This window comes from Schistocerca gregaria, chromosome 9 (assembly GCF_023897955.1).
Source record: "Schistocerca gregaria isolate iqSchGreg1 chromosome 9, iqSchGreg1.2, whole genome shotgun sequence".
Lineage (NCBI taxonomy): Eukaryota > Metazoa > Arthropoda > Insecta > Orthoptera > Acrididae > Schistocerca > Schistocerca gregaria.
This window is the reverse complement of record NC_064928.1, coordinates 81,810,476-81,831,447: the sequence shown is the minus strand read 5'-3', so window position 1 is coordinate 81,831,447 and position 20,972 is coordinate 81,810,476. Positions and strand designations below refer to the sequence as shown.

Here is a 20,972-nt window from a genome sequence, read left to right as displayed (position 1 = left end):
GCAGCACTTCCGTTTGGAATGAGTTGTTCGTCATTATCATCCCTATCATCATCATTTGTAAGTAGGCTGTTTAGATTCTTATATTGGTAACGCCGCCTCCACGTAGCGCTCCGTATGAAAATCACTGGCTGTGCTGTGTGCAGTCTGTGGCTGGTTGGCATTGTTGTAATACTCGCTATTGTAGCGTTGGGCTGTCGGCTGTTAACAGCGCGTAGCGTTGCGCAGTTGGAGGTGAGCCGCCAGCAGTGGTGGATGTGGGGAGTGAGATGGCGGAGTTTTGAGAGCGGATGATCTGGACGTGTGTCCATTAGAGAGAGTAAATTTGTAAGATTGGATGCCAGGAACTGATATATATTATCACTTTTGAACACTATTACTGTAAATACATTGTATGCTCTCTATCAAAATCTTTCATTTGCTAATTATGCCTATCAGTAGTTAGTGCCTTCAGTAGTGCCTTTTTATTTAGCTAGCAGTATTGGCGCTCGCTGTATTGCAGTAGTTCGAGTAACGAAGATTTTTGTAAGTGATTTGTGAAAGGTATAGGTTAATGTTATTCAGGGCCATTCTTTTGTAGGGATTATTAAAAGTCATATTGCGTTGTGCTAAAAAATATTGTGTGTCAGTTTAAGCACAGTCACGTATAATTGTTCAAAGGGGACGTTTCACGTTATGTGTTAGTGTTATAACAGTATGTGTTATGCTCATATTTCTGCACTATAATACATACCAGAAAACATGCGAATGATTCGTCTTCTACACCAATACCATCTTCACGAAGAAGGGTTCTTCGTAACTCCATCTCAACCAACCGCAATACATTAGCAGGATTGATTACCAATCGCCGGGCCATCTGACGCTTCAATACACAAATAATGTCACAAATCGCAACTCCAGAGGCACACTGCACCGTCCCTACTGGTCCCGACTGGCGTACCGGCAGGTCAGTGTGCAATGAGGCATGGCATACGCAGAGGCCTCTAACGGACGACTGCAGAGTTTTGCAGATGCGGGAGTATCACTAGTGCAATAAGACACCTTTACATTATTTCTCACACGATTTTGGTGTATATGTGCTTGTTCGAGCCGAAGTACTTTGCTCCTGAGTGGAGCTAGGCTGCCTTTTCCGATGAATCACGTTCTGTTCTCCATGGAACAGACGGAAGTTGACATGTAGACCCTGAAACGTCTGAAGGTAAAGAACATGCAACAATCGACGGAAGGGTCCAGAACGGAGGAGGGAGATTGATGGTCTGGAGAAGGTTTTCGTTGCATTCCCTGGTGATTTCGTCATTCTGGAAGGCGGAACTGATCAACACATGTATTTATCTATCTTTGGGGAACATATAAACCACGAAATGCTCTTTCTTTTTCCACTGAATAATGGCAGCTACCAGCTGGACAAAGCAACGTGATACACAACTCTCAGCGTCAGTACATGATTCGAGTCTTCCCTGGTCACCAAACTCCCCGGATTTAAACCCAATCGTGAGTTTGTGGGACCGCCTCGATTGCCTTGGATCCTCAGCTGGGAAACCTGGCCAAGACACCGGAGTCGGTTTGGCTGCACATCCCTTCCAGAACCTGTCTTCCTGCACGTCTCGCAGCGGTCGGCACTGTAAAAGATGGTTATTCAGGCTTTTGACGTGTGGTCGCATTAATGTGAGTGGGCAGTGTATTATCAGAATTTTAACAAACTTATCTTGTGGAAAAGGCAGGAAATGTGCCCACAGTGAAAGATGAAGGGTGTCCGTAAGGTCTTAAAAGTAACAATTCCCCCCCCCCCCCAAAAAAACAAAGTGTAGTTGCATAAGTAGAACTAAAAATGATAATGAGTTCATTAGTGCTAACGCTAATTATGGATACATATTCTGTAACCATGAACCATGGACCTTGCCGTTGGTGGGGAGGCTTGCGTGCCTCAGCGATACAGATGGCCATACCGTAGGTGCAACCACAACGGAGGGGTATCTGTTGAGAGGCCAGACAAACGTGTGGTTCCTAAGAGGGGCAGCAGCCTTTTCAGTAGTTGCAGGGGCAACAGTCTGGATGATTGACTGATCTGGCCTTGTAACAGTAACCAAAACGGCCTTGCTGTGCTGGTACTGCAAACGGCTGAAAGCAAGGGAAAACTACGGCCGTAATTTTTCCCGAGGGCATGAAGCTTTACTGTATGGTTAAATGATGATGGCGTCCTCTTGGGTAAAATATTCCGGAGGTAAAATAGTCCCCCATTCGGATCTCCGGGCGGGGACTACTCATGAGGATGTCGTTATCAGGAGAAAGAAAACTGGCGTTCTACGGATCGGAGCGTGGAATGTCAGATTCCTTAATCGGGCAGGTAGGTTAGAAAATTTAAAAAGGGAAATGGATATGTTAAAGTTAGATATAGTGGGAATTAGTAAAGTTCGGTGGAGGGAGGAACAACACTTTTGGTCAGGTGAATACAGGGTGATAAATACAAAATCAAATAGGGGTAATGCAGGAGTAGGTTTAATAATGAATAAAGAAATAGGAGTGCGGGTAGGCTACTACAAACAGCATAGTTTACGCATTATTGTGGCCAAGATAGACACGAAGCCCTCGCCTACTACAGTACTGCAAGTTTATATGCCAACTAGCTCTGCAGATGACGAAGACTTTGAAGAAATGTATGATGAGATAAAAGAAATTATCCAGGTAGTGAGGGGAGACGAAAATTTAAGTCATGGCTGACTGTAATCCGAGAGTAGGAAAAGGTAGAGAAGGAAACATACTAGGTGAATATCGATTTGGGGTAAGAAATGAAAGAGGAATCCGTCTGGTAGAATTTTGCACAGAGCATAACTTGATCATACCGAACACTTGGTTCAAGAATCATGAAAGAAGGTTGTATACATGAAGAATCCTGGAGACAATAGAAGGTATCAGATAGATTGTATAATGGTAAGACAGAGATTTAGGAACCAGGTTTGAAATTGTAAGACATTTCCAGGGGCAGATGTGGACTCTGACCACAATCTATTGGTTATGAACTGTAGATTAAAACTGAAGAAACTGCAAAAAAGTTGGAATTTAAGGAGAAGGCACATGGGTAAACTGACTAAACCAGAGGTTGTACAGAGTTTCGGGCAGAGCATAAGGGAACAATTGTCAGGAATGGGGGAAATGGGGGAAAGACATACAGTAGAAGAAGAATGGGTAGCTTTGAGGGATGAAATAGTAAAGGCAGCATAGGATCAAGTAGGTAAAAACACGAAGGCTAGTAGAAATCCTTGGGTAACAGAAGATATATTGAATTCAATTGAAGAAAAGAGAAAATATAAAAATGCAGTAAATGAAGGAGGCAAAATGGAATACAAACGTCTCAAAAATGAGATCGACAGGAAGTGCAAAATGGCTAAGCAGGGATGGCTAGAGGACAAATGTAAGGTGGTAGAGGCTTATCTCACTAGCGGGCAAAATAGATACTGCCTACAGGAAAATTAAAGACACCTTTGGAGAAAAGAGAGCCACTTGTATGAATATCAAGTGCTCAGATGGGAACCCAGTTCTAAGAAAAGAAGGGAAAGCAGAAAGGTGGAAGGAGTATATAGAGGGTCTATACAAGGGTGATGTACTTGTGGACAAAATGATGAAATGGAAAAGGATGTAGATGAAGATGAAATGGGAGATACGATACTGCGTGAAGAGTTTGGCAGAGCACTGAAAGACCTGAGTCGAACGAAACAAGCCCCAGGAGTAGATAACATTCCATTAGAACTACTGACGGCCTTGGGAGAGCAAGTCCTGACAAAACTCTACCATCTGGTGAGCAAGATGCATGAGACAGGAGGAATACCCTCAGACTTCAAGAAGAATAATATAATTCCAATCCCAAAGAAAGCAGGTGTTGACAGATGTGAAAATTACCAAACTATCAGCTTAATAAGTCACAGCTGCAAAATAATAACGCGAATTCTTTACAGACAAATGGAAAAACTGATACAATCCGACCTCGGGGAAGATCAGTTTGGATTCCGTAGAAATGTTGGAACACGTGAGGCAATATTGACCTGAAGCCTTATCTTAGAAGAAAGATTAAGGAAAGGCAAACCTACATTTCTAGCATGTATAGACTTGGAGAAAGCTTTTGACAATGTTGACTGGAATACTCTCTTTCAAATTCTAAAGGTGACAGGGTTAAAATACAGGGAGCGAAAGACTATTTACAATTTGTACAAAAACCAGATAGCAGTTATAAGAGTCGAGAGGCATGAAACGGAAGCAGTGGTTGGGAAGGGAGTGAGACAGGGTTGTAGCCTCTCCCCGATGTTATCTGTATATTGAGCAAGCAGTAAAGGAAACAAAAGAAAAATTCGGAGTAGGTATTAAAATCCATGGAGAAGAAATAAAAATTTTGTGGTTCGCTGATGACATTGTAAGTCTGTCAGAGACAGCAAAGGACTTGGAAGAGCAGTTGCACGGAATGGATAGTGTCTTGCAAGACGGGTATAAGATGAACATCAACAAAAGCAAAACGAGGATAATGGAATGTAGTTGAATTCAAGTCGGGTGATGCTGAGGGAATGAGATTAGGAAATGAGACACTTAAAGTAGTAACTGTGTTTTTCTATTTGGGAGGCAAAATAGCTGATAATGGTCGAAATAGAGAGGATATAAAAATGTAGACTGGCAATGGCAAGGAAAGCGTTTCTGAAGAAGAAAAAATTGTTAACATCGAGCATAGATTTAAGTGTCAGGAAGTTGTTTCTGGAAGTATTTGTATGGAGTGTATCCATGTATGGAAGTGAAACATGGACGATAAATAGTTTGGACCAGAAGAAAATAGAAGCTTCCGAAATGTGGTGCTAGAGAAGAGTGCTGAAGATTAGATGGGTACATCACATAACTAATGGGGAGGTATTGAGTAGAATTGGGGAGGATTTTGTGGCACAGCTTGACAAGAAGAAGGGACCAGTTTGTAGGACATGTTCTGAGGCATCAGGCGATCACAAATTTTGCATTTGAGGGCAGCGTGGAGGGTAAAAATCGTAGAGGGAGACCAAGAGATGAATACACTAAGCAGATTCAGAAGGATGTAAGTTGCAGTAGGTACTGGGAGATGTAGCAGCTTGCACAGGATAAAGTCTCAGGACTGAAGACCACAACAACAACAATTACAACATTCTATAAATTGACTCTTTCCACATCATTTCGATAAAAGAATCGTTAAAATGTTGTATGGAACATGTAAGTAACTGAGAGGAGGAGGAGGAGGAAGAAAATTGAATAACAATTTGGAGGATAAGATGTTAGGAAGAACTGATGGTGAGAAGGAGAACGTGAAGGAGAAGACACAACATAAGGGGTGGAATATAGAAGAAAGTAGGAGACGAACAAGAAGGGCAAATAAGGATAGCTAGAAAAATAAAGAGGTGGAAGTTGATGAGAAAGACGGAGTGGAAGAAAATGAAAAACAGTAGAAGAAAGAGTAGATGAAGAAGAAGTAAAAGGCTAAGAACATCAGTAGCCCTAGAGAAATAAACATTATAAGGACTGTAACAGGAAATGCCGTAGTTCGATATTTAATGTATTGCTTTCCTTCCATGAGTGGCAGAAAAGGAAAAGTAAACGTGCGACGTACACATAAAGATTCTACATCTACATATCTACATACATACTCCGTAATCCACCATACGGTGCGTGGCGGAAGGTACCTCGTACCACAACTAGCATCTTCTCTCCCTGTTCCACTCCCAAACAGAGCGAGGGAAAAATGATTCCCTATATGCCTCTGTACGAGCCCTAATCTCTCTTATCTTATCTTTGTGGTCTTTCCGCGAAATATAGGTTGGCGGCAGTAAAATTGTACTGGAGTCAGCCTCAAATGCTGGTTCTTTAAATTTCCGCAGTAGCGATTCACAAAAAGAACACCTCCTTTCCTCCAGAGACTCCCACCCGAGTTCCTGAAGCATTTCCGTAACATTCGCCTGATGATCAACTTACCAGTAACAAATCTAGCAGCCCGCCTCTGAATTGCTTCAATGTCCTCCCTCAATCCGATCTGATAGGGATCCCAAACGCTCGAGCAGTACTCAAGAATAGGTCGTATTAGTGTTTTATAAGCGGTCTCCTTACAGATGAACCACATCTTCCCAAAATTCTACCAATGAACCGAAGACGACTATCCGCCTTCCCTACAACTGCCATTACATGCTTGTCCCACTTCATATCGCTCTGCAATGTTACGCCCAAATATTTAATCGACATGATTGTGTCAAGCGCTACGCTACTAACGGAGTATTCAAACAATAAGTGATTCTTTTTCATATTCATCTGCATTAATTTACATATACCCATATTTAGAGTTAGCTGGCATTCTTTACACCAATCACAAATTTTGTCCAAGTCATCTTGTATCCTCCTACAGTCACTCAACGACGACACCTTCCTGTACACCACAGCATCATCAGCAAACAGCCGCACATTGCTATCCACCCTATCCAAAAGATCATTTATGTAGATAGAAAACAACAGCGGACCTACCACACTTCCCTGGGGCACTCCAGATGATACCCTCACCTCTGATGAACATTCACTATCGAGGGCAACGTATTGGTTCTATCACTTAAGAAGTCTTCGAGCCACTCCCATGCTTGGGAACCAATACCATATGCTCGTACCTTAGTTATGAGTGTGCAGTGGGACACCGAGTCAAACGCTTTCCGGAAGTCAAGGAATATGGCATCCGTCTGATATCCTTCATGAATGGTTCGCAAGATATCATGTGAAAAAAGGGCGAGCTGCTTTTCACAGGAGCAATGCTTTCTAAAGCCGTGCTGAGACATGGACAGCAACTTCTGTGTCGCAAGGAAATTCATTACATTCGAACTGAGAATATGTTCGAGAATCCTGCATCAAACCGATGTTAACGATATTGGTCTGTAATTTTGAAGATCCATCCTTCTACCCTTCTTATATACAGGCGTCACCTGCGCTTTTTTCCAGTCGCTCGGGACTTTACGTTGGGCAAGAGATTCGCGATAAATGCAAGCTAAGTAAGGAGCCAGTACAGTAGAGCAGGGCTTCCCAACCTTTACCGCTGGCGGACCCCTTCTTCAGTCGCAAATCCATGGCGGACCCCTAGTCAGTCAAGAACACCGTCACTTTAAATTTCAGAGAGAAAGCCATGGGAACTGAAAGCTTGTTAATGCAAGTGCCATGTTCCCAATAACTCTCCCCCCTCTCCCCCCCCCCCCCAAAGTATGAACAGTCTTTGGTTTAGAGATGAATGAAAACAACTTGAAATGAACGATCCAGTTTGAATTCCCACTCTATCCATACACTTGCTAGTGGATTTACTCCGTTTATTCAACACACTATAGCCTGATTACAATTACTTGGTAATTGAAATTTCACACGATGGAGCAGTCTTCCACCAAGAGCAATCAACGTCACGTCCAAACTGTTCGCTGTTGACAAGCTGCCGCTTATGTTCTGTTCACTTCCACCATTTGGCTACTGTTGTGTAAGGAGCATGCATATTTCGTAACAGTCGTGTGTGTGTGTGTGTGGTTTTTCGTGAAATCCGAAGAAAAATGTTCAAATGTATGTAAAGTCTTCCTCCCTCCTCAATCATTTCAACTGGAGACTTCCCTTGTTGTGAAGGCGATGGAGAAACTGCACCCTTCTGCAAGTAAGTAAAAGTACACGTCTTTGACACACACACACAAAAATAGTGATGAAATTGATTTTCACATTTTTATTCAATAATTTTAGTCATTATTTTACACGATTTGGTGAAAGGTGGCCGAGGACCCCCTAGAAAGAGCTGGCGGACCCTTAAGGCGTCCGCGGACCTCACGTTGGAAAGCCCTGCAGTAGAGTACTCTCTGCAGGTGCCCTGTAGATACTCCTAGAGCTATCGTAGAACTTTGCAGGTGGTCCCCGTTATTGGATGTCAGGTGCAAACCGAGTGAGGTGCTGCGGTGAGCTGGCTGACATCCGATGCTCTGCGACGGCGGGCCATCGAACAGCGGAGGAACCGGTAGTCACGGGATACGCTCGGGCCCAGCTCCCGTCTTTCCTTCCTGTCGCGGCGACTCCGGTGTTCACACTTCCTTCCTTCCTTCCTTCCTTCCTTCCGCCAGTATATAATGCGGGCAGCGCGCGAATCTGCTCAGAGGCGGCGCAGCCATGGCTTCCGGAGATTGGCAGGTCTTCTCCGTCCTCAAGGTACGCACGCCACGCCACTCCACCTGCTGATAGCCATTTTGGCTATCCTCATTAACTGTGCTAATTATTCTTCATGCTTTCCCTGCGATCTGTTGACATCTTCGATATTCGGGAATCCAGCCGGATGTTCGCGCCGCTCTCGCACGATATTTCAACAGCGTGCCTCGCTGTCTTCTTCAGGGACTACCTGATACTGGTCCTTGGGTCGATCGGGTCCAGCATAAATACTGGATCGACTCAAGGACCAGTCTCAGGTAGCCCCTGAAGAAGACAGCGAGGCACGCTGTTGAAATATCGTGCGAGAGCAGCGCGAACATCCGGCTGGATTCCCGAATATCCAAGATTTCAACTGTGCTAATTGTTACTTTTAACATTATACAAACACTGCTCCTGTTTCACTGCGTCTATTAACCATAGTCACCAAACACGGACAAAAACTGCGGGTACATTATTATTTTATATTAATAACCTATGTTTATGGGCCTTTTCCATTTATCTTTCACTTCATAAAATATTATACTGCACATTTACGTGGTTAAAATTTTAAAAACTGGAGATACAAAATACAGCTTTTATGCTCAAGGGCATATTTTTTTGCACTCGGTTGGTACCGTCTGGGATCATAATTCGAACTGTGTCTAAATTTCCAGAATGAGATATTCACTCTGCCCCGGTGTGGGCGCTGATATGAAACTTCCTGGCAGATTAAAACTGTGTACCGGACCGACACTCGAATTGGGGCCTTTGCCTTTCGCGGGCAAGTGCTCTACAAGTGGTAGAGCACTTGCCCGCGAAAGGCAAAGGCCCCGAGTTCGATTCTCGATCCGGCACACAGTATTAATCTGCCAGGAAGTTTTATGTCTAAATTTCATTTTGTAACCTTAGCATACAATAATTGCAGCAATTCATTCAGAACACTGCTGTTATTCAAGTAAATTTATGACTACTTCTTTATTACCTTTAAGTACCATCTCCAACTGTTTACTCATACACACATATTGATAGACACAAACATCTCCGGATGTGGAGTTTGTCGCCATCTACGCAACAATCATTCAGAATCAACTATTTTGTGTCCATGGAGTAAAAGTGATCTATAAATGACAGTATTCTTTGCAATTGAAGACTAACGTATTAGGACGTGTACTGAAACTGTGAAATAGTGCACCGATAAGGGCTAGGGAATAGCCGAAATCTAGTTTCGCTTTAATAAAGCCTGAAAGGAACGGACAAGTGATTGCTGTGCTCCATCACCTTAAAGTCAGTTCACAGTCCTTGAGTGCATTCCTCATTGCTAATGGAACGTAGCTTGACATATAGTAATAATACGTACCAAATACTTTGTCACAATTTTACTGAAACAACTTATAATAACGTTTTTAAGCTCGCTACCACTCACGGTTCACTAAGAAAGCTGGAACTCCCGTTAGTAGACGGTAGGGATCACGTTGACTACGACTGCTTTAGCGCATCGTAACATAAAAGTCATAGGTTTAAATAACGCCTGTCAACTGTAACGTAGTGGAAAGAGAAGTGAAAGGTTGACAGTTTGCTTCTGGTTTTCTACAAATGTATATTTATTCACTTGAGGTGTTAGAAAGGCTAGATAATATTCTTATTAATTAGACAGAAGATTGGAATATTAGATTGTATGTGTAAACAAGAGCAGCATACGTTCAGGAGTGAGTTTTTTTCCATCTTAAAGATGTGTCAGAGAACAAAAATCAGTGAACACCAAGACTGCATTCAGCGTTATTGGCTGATTCCCTCGCAGTTCTGTATACTGCAGACAGAACGTGATTGGCTCGTGTTTCTCGAAAGTTTTCAATACACTGTAATCTATATTTGCGCAAGTGATTTATTTCTGTTTCCGAAACTTTACGTCAAGGACAAAAATGTATTATTCAGCTAAAATGGATCAGAGAGTGAATAGAAACTTTGGAAAGCCTGTATATTCAAGCACGAACTTCATGTTTCTGGTTTAAATAAACTTTCGTTGCCCAAGTTTTGTCCAATGTTGCTTGTTATACCTTTTACCACAGTAAACAGTATATTAACTTATACATTTTTGGCCGCTCTATACTTTCCAAACATTACGTTTGCACTTACAACGTCACTGAACACTTTTGAACTGATCTCACAGTGGGAAATAAATACTTATTGCTATATTTGTAGCCTATTATAGCATGGGCAAATTTTGGCCTTGATTGGTGCTCCATGTAACCTACAGTACCTTGGTGTTCCTAGGGTTTATACGCACATTTGTTCACTTGTCCACGAGCCAATCACGTTCTGTCTGCAGTATACAGAACTGCGAGGGAATCAGCCAATAACGCTGAATGCAGTCTTGGTGTTCACTGATTTTTGTTCTCTGACACATCTTTAAGATGGAAAAAAACTCACTCCTGAACGTATGCTGCTCTTGTTTACACATACAATCTAATATTCCAATCTTCTGTCTAATTAATAAGAATATTATCTAGCCTTTCTAACACCTCAAGTGAATAAATATACATTTGTAGAAAACCAGAAGCAAACTGTCAACCTTTCACTTCTCTTTCCACTACGTTACAGTTGACAGGCGTTATTTAAACCTATGACTTTTATGTTACGATGCGCTAAAGCAGTCGTAGTCAACGTGATCCCTACCGTCTACTAACGGGAGTTCCAGCTTTCTTAGTGAACCGTGAGTGGTAGCGAGCTTAAAAACGTTATTATAAGTTGTTTCAGTAAAATTGTGACAAAGTATTTGGTACGTATTATTACTATATGTCAAGCTACGTTCCATTAGCAATGAGGAATGCACTCAAGGACTGTGAACTGACTTTAAGGTGATGGAGCACAGCAATCACTTGTCCGTTCCTTTCAGGCTTTATTAAAGCGAAACTAGATTTCGGCTATTCCCTAGCCCTTATCGGTGCACTATTTCACAGTTTCAGTACACGTCCTAATACGTTAGTCTCCTGCTGCTCGGGCTTCTGTCACAGTTGAGTCTTGAATTAAATGTCACAGAACCCCGAGTAGAAGGGGTCTTTAAACTACGAAATAGTGCATTGATAATGGGTAGGCGTTAGCTGAAACCTATATTTACTTTAATAAAGCCTGAAAGGAAAGGACGACTGATTGCTGTGCTCCATCATTTTGGAAGATATTATTACATTGAAGCGCCAAAGAACCTGCATGCGTATTCAAATACGGAGATATGTAAGCAGGCCGAATAGGACGCTGCGGTCGGCAACGCCTATATAAGACAGCAAAGTGTCTGGCGCAGTTGTTACATCGGTTAGTGCTGCTAAAATGATAGGTTATCAAGATTTAAGTGCGTTTCAACGTTATGTTGTAGTCGGCGCACGAGAAGTGCGACACAGCACATTCGAGGTAGCAATGAATTGGGGATTTTCCAGTAAGACCATTGCACGGGTGTACCGTGAATATCGGGAGTCTGGTAGGACGTCAAAACTAAAGAGAATCGTTCAACGTGACATAAGCGCAATCCTTCCGCAAATTGCTGCAGATTTCAGTGCTGAGCCATCAACAAGTGTCAGCGTGCGAAACATACAACGAAACATCATCGATATGGGCTTTTGGAATCCGAAAGCCCATTCGGATTTCCTTCATGAGTGCACGACACTAATCTTGAGACCTCGGATGGACCGCCAACGCCGAAATTGGACTGTTGATGACTGGAAACATGTTGCCTGGTGGCACGAGTCTCGTTTCAAATTGTATCGAGCGGATGGACGTGTACGCGTATGGAGACAGTCTCATGAACTCATGGACCCTGCGTGTCAGCAGGGGACTGGTCAAGCTATTAGAGGCTCTGTAATGGTCTGGGGCGTGTTCAAATTGGAGTGTGTGGGACCCCTGAGACGTCTAGATACGACATTGACAGGTGACACGTGCGTAAGCATCCTGTCTGATCACCTGCATCCATACACGTCCACTGTTCATTACGACGGACTTGAGCAATTGCAGCAGGACAATGGGCACCCCACACGTCCAGAATTGCTACAGAGAGGCTGCAGGAACGCTTTTCTGAGTTCAAACACTTCCGCTGGGCACCGAACTCACCAGACATGAACACACCTTGCAACGTGCTGTTCAGAAGAGATCTCCACCCCATCGTACTCTCACGTATATATGGACGGGATTCATGGTGGCATTACTCTCCAGCACTGCTTCAGAGTTTAGTCTAGTCCATGCCACGTCATGTTGCGGCACTTCTCCGCGCTCGCTGGGGCTCTGCACGTTAATAGCCAGGTGTAGCTGTTTGCCTCTCCAGTGTATATCGTATGCTTTAACTCTGTTGCATCCGTACTACAATATAAAGACAAGTCTTTTTTAACATTGTTACAAAAAAAATCTCGAAAACTATTTGACAGATTTAGTTCAGATGTATACTCGATATTGTAATGAATATTCAGACGAACAAAGCACAGGTTTTCTGTTACGAGCGACTGAGATAAGAAAAACACAGTGCTGAGCTGCGAAAATGTTCGGTTTCGTATGCTTTCGGAGTCAGTTTCAGGTACGATAGCAGGACACGTAAACCACTAGACAAATTGTTTCTCCCCTATATGTTCTTTCTTATTATATATTTACGAACAAAAACTGTACGCTCAAAAATGTGTTGTTTCGCTTCCTTCCTCGCCGTCCGTTTGACAGAAAAGAGGAATGCTGTATTTATGGCTTATCGGCATGATTAGATTGGTATTTCAAAATCTGTATCGCAAAATGGTTCAAATGCCTCTGAGCACTATCGGACTTAACATATAAGGTCATCAGTCCTCTAGAACTACTTAAACCTAACTAACCTAAGGACATCACACACATCCATGCCCGAGGCAGTATTCGAACCTGCGACCGTAGCAGTCGCGCGGTTCCGTACTGCAGCGCCTAGAACCGCTCGGCCACCACGGCCGGCCATCCGTATCGCCAGAAGGTTTTGTAATACTACCGATTCACAGATTAAAATTGTGCGAAATTCTGTCTCTGAAGCTACTTATCCTCACGGATTTAGCGAGTGGTCTCTCGTACCCCGCAGACAAATGATTCCAAGCGATTTTCTCGTTCATTTTAAGCGACAACAAATCCCAGTGAAGGTTTTGTTTGAAATAACAATATAGAAGGACAGAGAGGGGCCGGGGGGCGGGGGGGGAGGGGGGAAGGACACAGAGAGGCGAGGAGGAAATGGATAAACGGAGGGGGGGGTACTAGGAGATGGTCAGAGATGGCGGAGGAGATTAGAGTGGACATCCGATTCCCATATATATAGGGAGAACATCAACAAAACCGACGAGCTGCAGAAACGGATTCCTCACTGGGAATGAAGGAAAAAATATCCTATGAACGTGTGTCGGGAAATGCGGCGTTGCGAGGTAGAATCGAAGTTCTGGCCACGCGCTGTCTTTGTGTGTTGCTGGCTGTGTAACTGTCGGAGCATACTGTAAGCAGCCGAAAGGTCCGGTATACATGTCGGGAACAAGCCGAAAAAATGAAATGCAATGAGCGTAGGGCATTGTGGACCGGGTGTCCCCCATTCGGGGAAATTCGGCCGCCGATGGCAAGTACTTTTATTACATTCGACGCCACATTGGGCGACTTGCGCGTCGAAGACGAGGATGAAATGATGATGACAACAAAACACCCAGCGGGGAATCGAACCCAGGCCCCTTCGTGCGGCATTCCGCCCCGCTGACCATTCAGCTATCGGGGACGGAAAGGAACAAGCCGAGATCGTGTTTGTATACGGCCAAGCGGGTGCAAATGATCGAGAGATACGGTGTCTATACCAAAACAAGTACCCTCACAGTCAACAACCACAACACACAACATTTCAAGCCCTTTTGGGTGTTTGTGTGATCGTGGGTCCTTCCAGACCAGCGTGGAGGGAGGCGGCGGTTGAGCGTACAGCAGATTTGGAAGGCCGGGTTCTACTGGATAATGAGACGAATGCTACTACAAACTCCAGGCAAGTGGCCCGCCAACACGGTGTATGCCAGACTAAGATTACATGTATCTTGCATCTCAACCGCTGTTATCACTGTCTCCTTCACGTCTGTTGTGACGTGGATGCGATGCAGCTGTATTATGTTCCGATGCACGCAGACCGTCCATTGTTCATAGGACCATTTTTCGCCCATTTCCAGTCAGAAAACCGTGCCTGCACTTTGTCCGTTCTTCTAATGTTCATCCTGTATTTAGCAACGGCGGGGCAATGCCAGATTCGCTGGTAAATTTTACAAAAGTAAAGTTACTTCCTACTTTTATATTACCACTATCGTGCAACTGATGGGCGGTTAGCAAAATTTTGGTACTAAAGAGATACAAAAGTGTGCGGCAGGTAAGAAAGTTTGGTTACCTCTCCTCGAAAACTGCTGGTATGTCATTACCTGAGAATTAGAACAATTCGTATTAAACGACACGTTTTTGATGAATTTCGAATGACCTGGTTCCTTCAAATGGCGTTTTTCCGTACCACGCAAGCCATAAAACGGATAGCCTTTAACCACCACCATGTCTTTACCCGACTTTTATTACTACAAGTGGTACCAAATCGATGCTTTTGGGAGAAATCTCCAATGTTCTGGGAGGAAAAAGTGGTGGGGACGCATCTCAGATTACTCTCGTCGAATGGCGGTTGGAGGAAGCAAATCACATTTTCGTACAAACTAACATTGAATAACAATTTAAAGTGTGGTTTCAGTTATCTGAGACTGCAGACGTTTGTGCAAGTTGCGTTTGCGTGAGTGTGTGTGTGCGTGTGTGTGTATGTGTGTCCATTGCTGACAAAGGCCTTACTGGCCGTATAGTTGTGTGAATCTTTTTGTTGTGCCTACCGCGACTCAGCATTTACGCTATATCGTGAGTGGCAACTTCCCTTCTCTAATATTGCTACAGTCCATCCTGGATTTTCCACTGTTTGTTTTTCACATAAAAAATATTTTCGTTTTATTATCCTGCATTTGAAACCCGTCAAAAATCTGAGGAACTTTAGGGATTTCCATCGGGTTTTCAGTAATCGGTAGAGTGATTCAAGAGGAAGGTTTGTGTGCTTAATTTGCAAATATTTCATGCTAATTGGCTGAGCTACAATGAAATGAAGCCATCTGCCACTGTGTAAACGACGGCTCTGCCATCCAGCGGTGACAGGCTTGAAACTTCCCGACTACTACGCCACGTCGGCGCTAGCATCACGGATCCATTACGAGTTGCTCATTCTGTATGAGAGCATTTCGTTACCCACCATGTCTTCCACATGTGCAGCATCTGTAATTTTTCATAGCAGGTAATACTGGTAATTCATCCGCGATTGCACTTTCATTGTTTGGGATGAGATCCTATAGCCCACAGAAAAGTTCGGCACTTCCACAACTGCAATAGCCCTGCGGTCAGCTGTACCAATTTCTTCTCTGAAGACTTCCGTCAAATCTTACCACTAAACGCAACAGGAACGACAGCAGACGAAGTCAACGTATCAGCAATAGCCAGTTACCTTAGCATGTTAGTATAACTCCAAAATTTATAAAACAAATGAGAAATTACAATAGTGAATGCCAAGCTACAGGAAAAATTTTAACTTAAAATTAAAAGACGCAGAAAATCCTTGGAATTGGTAGGATCAATATCTTGCCGTATCGGTATCGATAACAGACAAAAATAGTTGCATTTTTCGATTCCCGTAATGCATGAAATGTCTATAAATGGAATAATTTTGTACAGAGCCCTCAGAGCGCGTTCCTGCTCAAACTTATTTTTTACAATGTATGTATCCTTAAGTCACAGGGAAACTATCATAACAGTTTCAATTTACTCACAAGTCATCAGAAAATATGCCTCAAAACAGAGTAAAAGATGAGAAGGAGTTATCTAGAAAACTAGATGGCAATGCATGTTAACCTCTTTACACCAATATACGTACCTGAATACGTTATATTGAATCGACAGATGAGTCGGCGGTGAAAATGTAAACATACCTGCACTTCGGTTGTTGAAACTGAAGGCTACCCATAACGATGAAGTAGCATAAAGCAGGTAACTTTTAACTCATAGATCTAAATTTAAAAATACTGGCAGTGAAAATGAGTGTGAGAGAAGTCCTTCGTGAAGCAAAATTTACTAAATACACACATTTTCAGAAAACGCAACAGGAACGACAGCAGACGAACTCAGTGTATCTGCAATAGGCAATTAGCTTAGCATGTTAGTACAACTCCAAAATTTATAACATAAATGAGGAATTACGGTAGCGAATGCGAAGTTACAGAAAAAATTTAAACTTAAAATGTAAACAAGCACGAAATCCTTGGAATTGGCATGATCGATATCTTGCCAGTATCGATACCGATAACAGGTAAAAATTGTCGCGATTTTCGGTTCCCGGAATGGATGAAATATCTATAAATGGATTAAGTTTGTACAGAGCCATCGGAGCGCGATTCCTGCTAACGCTTCTTTCTCACGATGTATATTGATCCTTAAGCCAGAGGAAAGGTATCATATCAGTTTCAATTTACTCGCAAGTCGTCATCAGAAAATATGTTTCAAAACAGAGTAAAAGATGAGGAGGAGTAAACTAGAAAACTAAATGGCCATGCATGTTAACCTCTTTATACCAACATACGTACCTGAATATGTTATACTGAATCGACAGATGAGCCGGCGGTGAAAATGTAAACATACCTGCACTTCCGTTGTTGAAACTGAAGGCTACCTGTAACGATGCAGTAGCATAAAGCTGGTAACTTTAACTCATAGATCTAAATTTAAAAATACTGGCAATATAAAATGATTGCGAGAGACGTCCTTCGCGAAGCAAAATTTACTAAATACACTAATGTTCAGAAAAAAAAAACAGATCACCTTGACCGACTAGAGATGGGATGTTCATACTCACGGGACAAGTGTATTACTACTGTATGTTCTGCAGAGTTGATTACCATTTGAACCCTATCGGCCGGCGGATTCGAGGTCAACATATCGCGGCGCAACACCACCTGCTGGTAAAAACGTGTCTGCGGCTCTCTTTGTCGCTATAAACCGGGGGTTATGGATCAGTTTGACTCGAGCAGACGTGTAGGATGCCTCGCAGCCGTATGCGCGAAGCGTACCGTCAAATCAGTGAGTTTGAAACAGGGTGCGTTAGTGGCATGAAAGAATGTGTTGCATCCATGCTCGTGTGGATGAAGTGTTTCGGCATTGCAACGGGAGTGTGCAGAACGGTTCGCGGAAGACAGTAATATACGATGAGATGGATCAGATCGCACGACGTAGGCCAGCCGCTAGCTTCAAATGCCAGTTCTGTAAATCTTCTCAAGGATGTTTCGCAAAAAGAATGTCGTCTTCCCTCCAGGGATTTCCATTTGAGTTCACGAACATCTCTGTAATAGGTGTTGACCGAACTTAACAGTAGTAAATCTAGCGGCTCGCCTCTGAATAGCTTCGACGTGTTTCTTCAGTCCCACCAGGAGGGTGATCCCAGACAGTTTGAGCAGTACTCGAGAATGAGTTGGACCAGTGTTCTACACACTCTCTCCTTTATAGATGAGCTACAGTTTCCTAAAATTCTCCCAATAAAGTTGAGTCGACCATTCGCCTTAAATACTGACGCCTCTACTGACTGTGCAACGCTACGCCCAGATATTTAATCGACAATGTGTCAAAATGGTTCAAACGTCTCTGAGCACTATGGGACTTAACATCTGAGCTCATCAGTCCCCTTGACCTTAGAACTAGGGTAACTAAGGACATCACACACATCCATGCCCGAGGCAGGATTCGAACCTGCGACCGTTGCAGCAGCGTGGTTCCGGACTGAAGCGCCTAGAAGCGCTCGACCACAGAGGCCGGCGAGACTTCGTCAGTCAGACCTACATGAGCGGGCTTGTTTTTCTTACTAATCTGTATTAACTTACACTCTCCAACATTTAGAGCAAACAGGCATCCATCACAGCAACTACAAATATTTTTCTAAGTCATCTAGAAGATGACATCTGAAGTCACTCGATGACTATACCTTTTCGTACAGCATAGCATCATTAGCAAGCAGCCACAATTTTGCTGCTGGCGCTGTCCGTCAGATCAATTACGTATACAGTGTGTTGAGTTGCCCCTACTGTTGGGTTTTATGCAACCAGCAGTGCCTTCAAATACCGGGTGCAAGATCGTCATACTCTCTTGCTCACTACGTGCAATCTACTTGTCCTATAGAAAAAAAAATGAATATGACATTTTTCTAGGAATTCTCATGTAGTTAAATTTTGTTGTCAGTAGAGGTCTTAGTTTTCCAATTATTCAAGAAAACCGTAGAAAACTGATCTTCAAAGTCGGTTTTCTTGAGTAACAGGAAAGCTGTGGCCTCCAGCGGAAGCATATGCCAGTATAAAATCTAACTATGTTAAATTTCCTACGAGAAGGCCGTGTTCACTTTGTCTTTAGGACTATCAGTTTGCAGATAGCGAGAGAGAGAGAGAGAGAGAGAGAGAGAGAGAGAGAGAATATGAAAATCTCGCGTATAGTATTTCCAGCTCTTGCGGGCTGCATAAAACCCAGTGGTAGGGGCACGTGAATCACGCTATATAGATAACAGCAGAGGTCCTGTCACACTTCCCTGAGGCACTCCTGAGGATACCCTTCTAAGTAGGCTGTTTAGGTTTTTTTTTATTGGTAACACCACGTAGCGCTCTGTATGAAAATCACTGGCTGTGCTGTGTGCAGTCTGTGGCTGGTTAGCATTGTTGTAATATTCGCTACTGTAGTGTTGGGCAGCTGGATGTTAACAGCGCGTAGCGTTGCGCAGTTGAAGATGAGCCGCCAGCAGTGGTGGATGTGGGGAGAGAGATGGCGGAGTTTTGAGAGCGGATGATCATGTATGTGTGTCCATTAGAGAGAGTAAATTTGTAAGACTGGATGTCATGAACTGATATATATATATATATATATATATATATATATATATATATATATATATATATATATATATAATGACTTTTGAACACTGTTAAGGTAAATACATTGTTTGTTCTTTATCAAAATCTTTCACGGGCTAACTATGCCTATCAGTAGTTAGGGCCTTCAGTAGTTTGAATCTTTTATTTAGCTGGCAGTAGTGGCGCTCGCTGTATAGCAGTAGTTTGAGTAACGAAGGTTTTTGTGAGGTAAGGGATTCATGAAAAGTATAGGTTAATGTTAGTCAGGGCCATTCTTTTGTAGAGATTATCGAAAGTCAGATTGCGTTGCGCTAAAAATATTGTGTGTCAGTTTAGTGTTGATCAGAATAAGTAAAGAGAGAAATGTCTGAGTACGTTCAGTTCTGCTCAGCTGTTTGAACATCAAATAATGAAAGATGTTTATCAGCACAGTAATTCAATAATTTTTCTAAGGGGACGTTTCACCCTTGTCTGTGATAAACACTCACTGTCGAAAACAACGCACTTGGTTTAGATGGCTGGGTTGTTTCGGGGGAGGAGACCAGACAGCGAGATCATCGATCTCATCGGATTAGGCTGCCTGGGGTATTTAGGGAAATCACGGAAAGCCTATATCAGGATGACGGGACACGGGATTGAACCATCATCCTCCCGAATGCGAATCCAGTGTGTTAGTCACTGCACCACCTCGCTCGATTTGGTTTCGAAATAGTGCTTAGTTACAATGCGCGCAGATGCGTTTATGTACAGATTCATGACGCGCTCCACAAGAGAGAGAGAACCCTGACAGAGAGAAAATGCCCTCTGCAATGCACTCCACTGTGTTTCGTACATTACGGATGTACACTCCTGGAAATTGAAATAAGAACACCGTGAATTCATTGTCCCAGGAAGGGGAAACTTTATTGACACATTCCTGGGGTCAGATACATCACATGAACACACTGACAGAACCACAGGCACATACACACAGGCAACAGAGCATGCACAATGTCGGCACTAGTACAGTGTCTATCCACCTTTCGCAGCAATGCAGGCTGCTATTCTCCCATGGAGACGATCGTAGAGATGCTGGATGTAGTCCTGCGGAACGGCTTGCCATGCCATTTCCACCTGGCGCCTCAGTTGGACCAGCGTTTGTGATGGACGTGCAGACCGCGTGAGACGACGCTTCATCCAGTCCCAAACATGCTCAATGGGGGACAGATCCAGAGATCTTGCTGGCCAGGGTAGTTGACTTACACCTTCTAGAGCACGTTGGGTGGCACGGGATACATGCGGACGTGCATTGTCCTGTTGGAACAGCACGTTCCCTTGCCGGTGTAGGAATGGTAGAAGGATGGGTTCGATGACGGTTTGTATGTACTGTGCACTATTCAGTGTCCCCTCGACGATCACCAGAGGTGTACGGCCAGTGTGGGAGATCGCTCCCCACACCATGATGCCGGGTGTTGGCCCTGTGTGCCTCGGTCATATGCAGTCCTGATTGTGGCGCTCACCTGCACGGCGCCAAACACGCATACGACCATCATTGGCACCAAGGCAGAGCGACTCTCATCGCTGAAGATGACACGTCTCCATTCGTCCCTCCATTCACGCCTGTCGCGACACCACTGGAGGCGGGCTGCACGATGTTGGGGCGTGAGCGGAAGACGGCCTAACGGTGTGCGGGACCGAAGCCCTGCTTCATGGAGACGGTTGCGAATGGTCCTCGCCGATACTCCAGGAGCAACAGTGTCCCTAATTTGCTGGGAAGTGGCGGTGCGGTCCCCTACGGCACTGCGTAGGATCCTACGGTCTCGGCGTGTATCCGTGCGTCGCTGCGGTCCGGTCCCAGGTCGACGGGCA

General features: G+C 43.7%; 1 protein-coding gene across 1 annotated transcript in view; it reads left to right on the top strand.

Annotated features, from left to right (window-relative positions):
* Positions 1–8,153: 8,153 nt before the first annotated feature.
* LOC126292147 (mucin-4-like) overlaps positions 8,154–20,972 on the top strand; it is a 28,875-nt gene continuing 16,056 nt past the window's right edge. Inside the window, exon 1 of the mRNA XM_049985987.1 lies at positions 8,154–8,196. Within this exon, the coding sequence (XP_049841944.1) occupies positions 8,158–8,196 (39 nt within the window). The 5' untranslated portion in view covers positions 8,154–8,157. The remainder of the gene's footprint in view (positions 8,197–20,972) is intronic.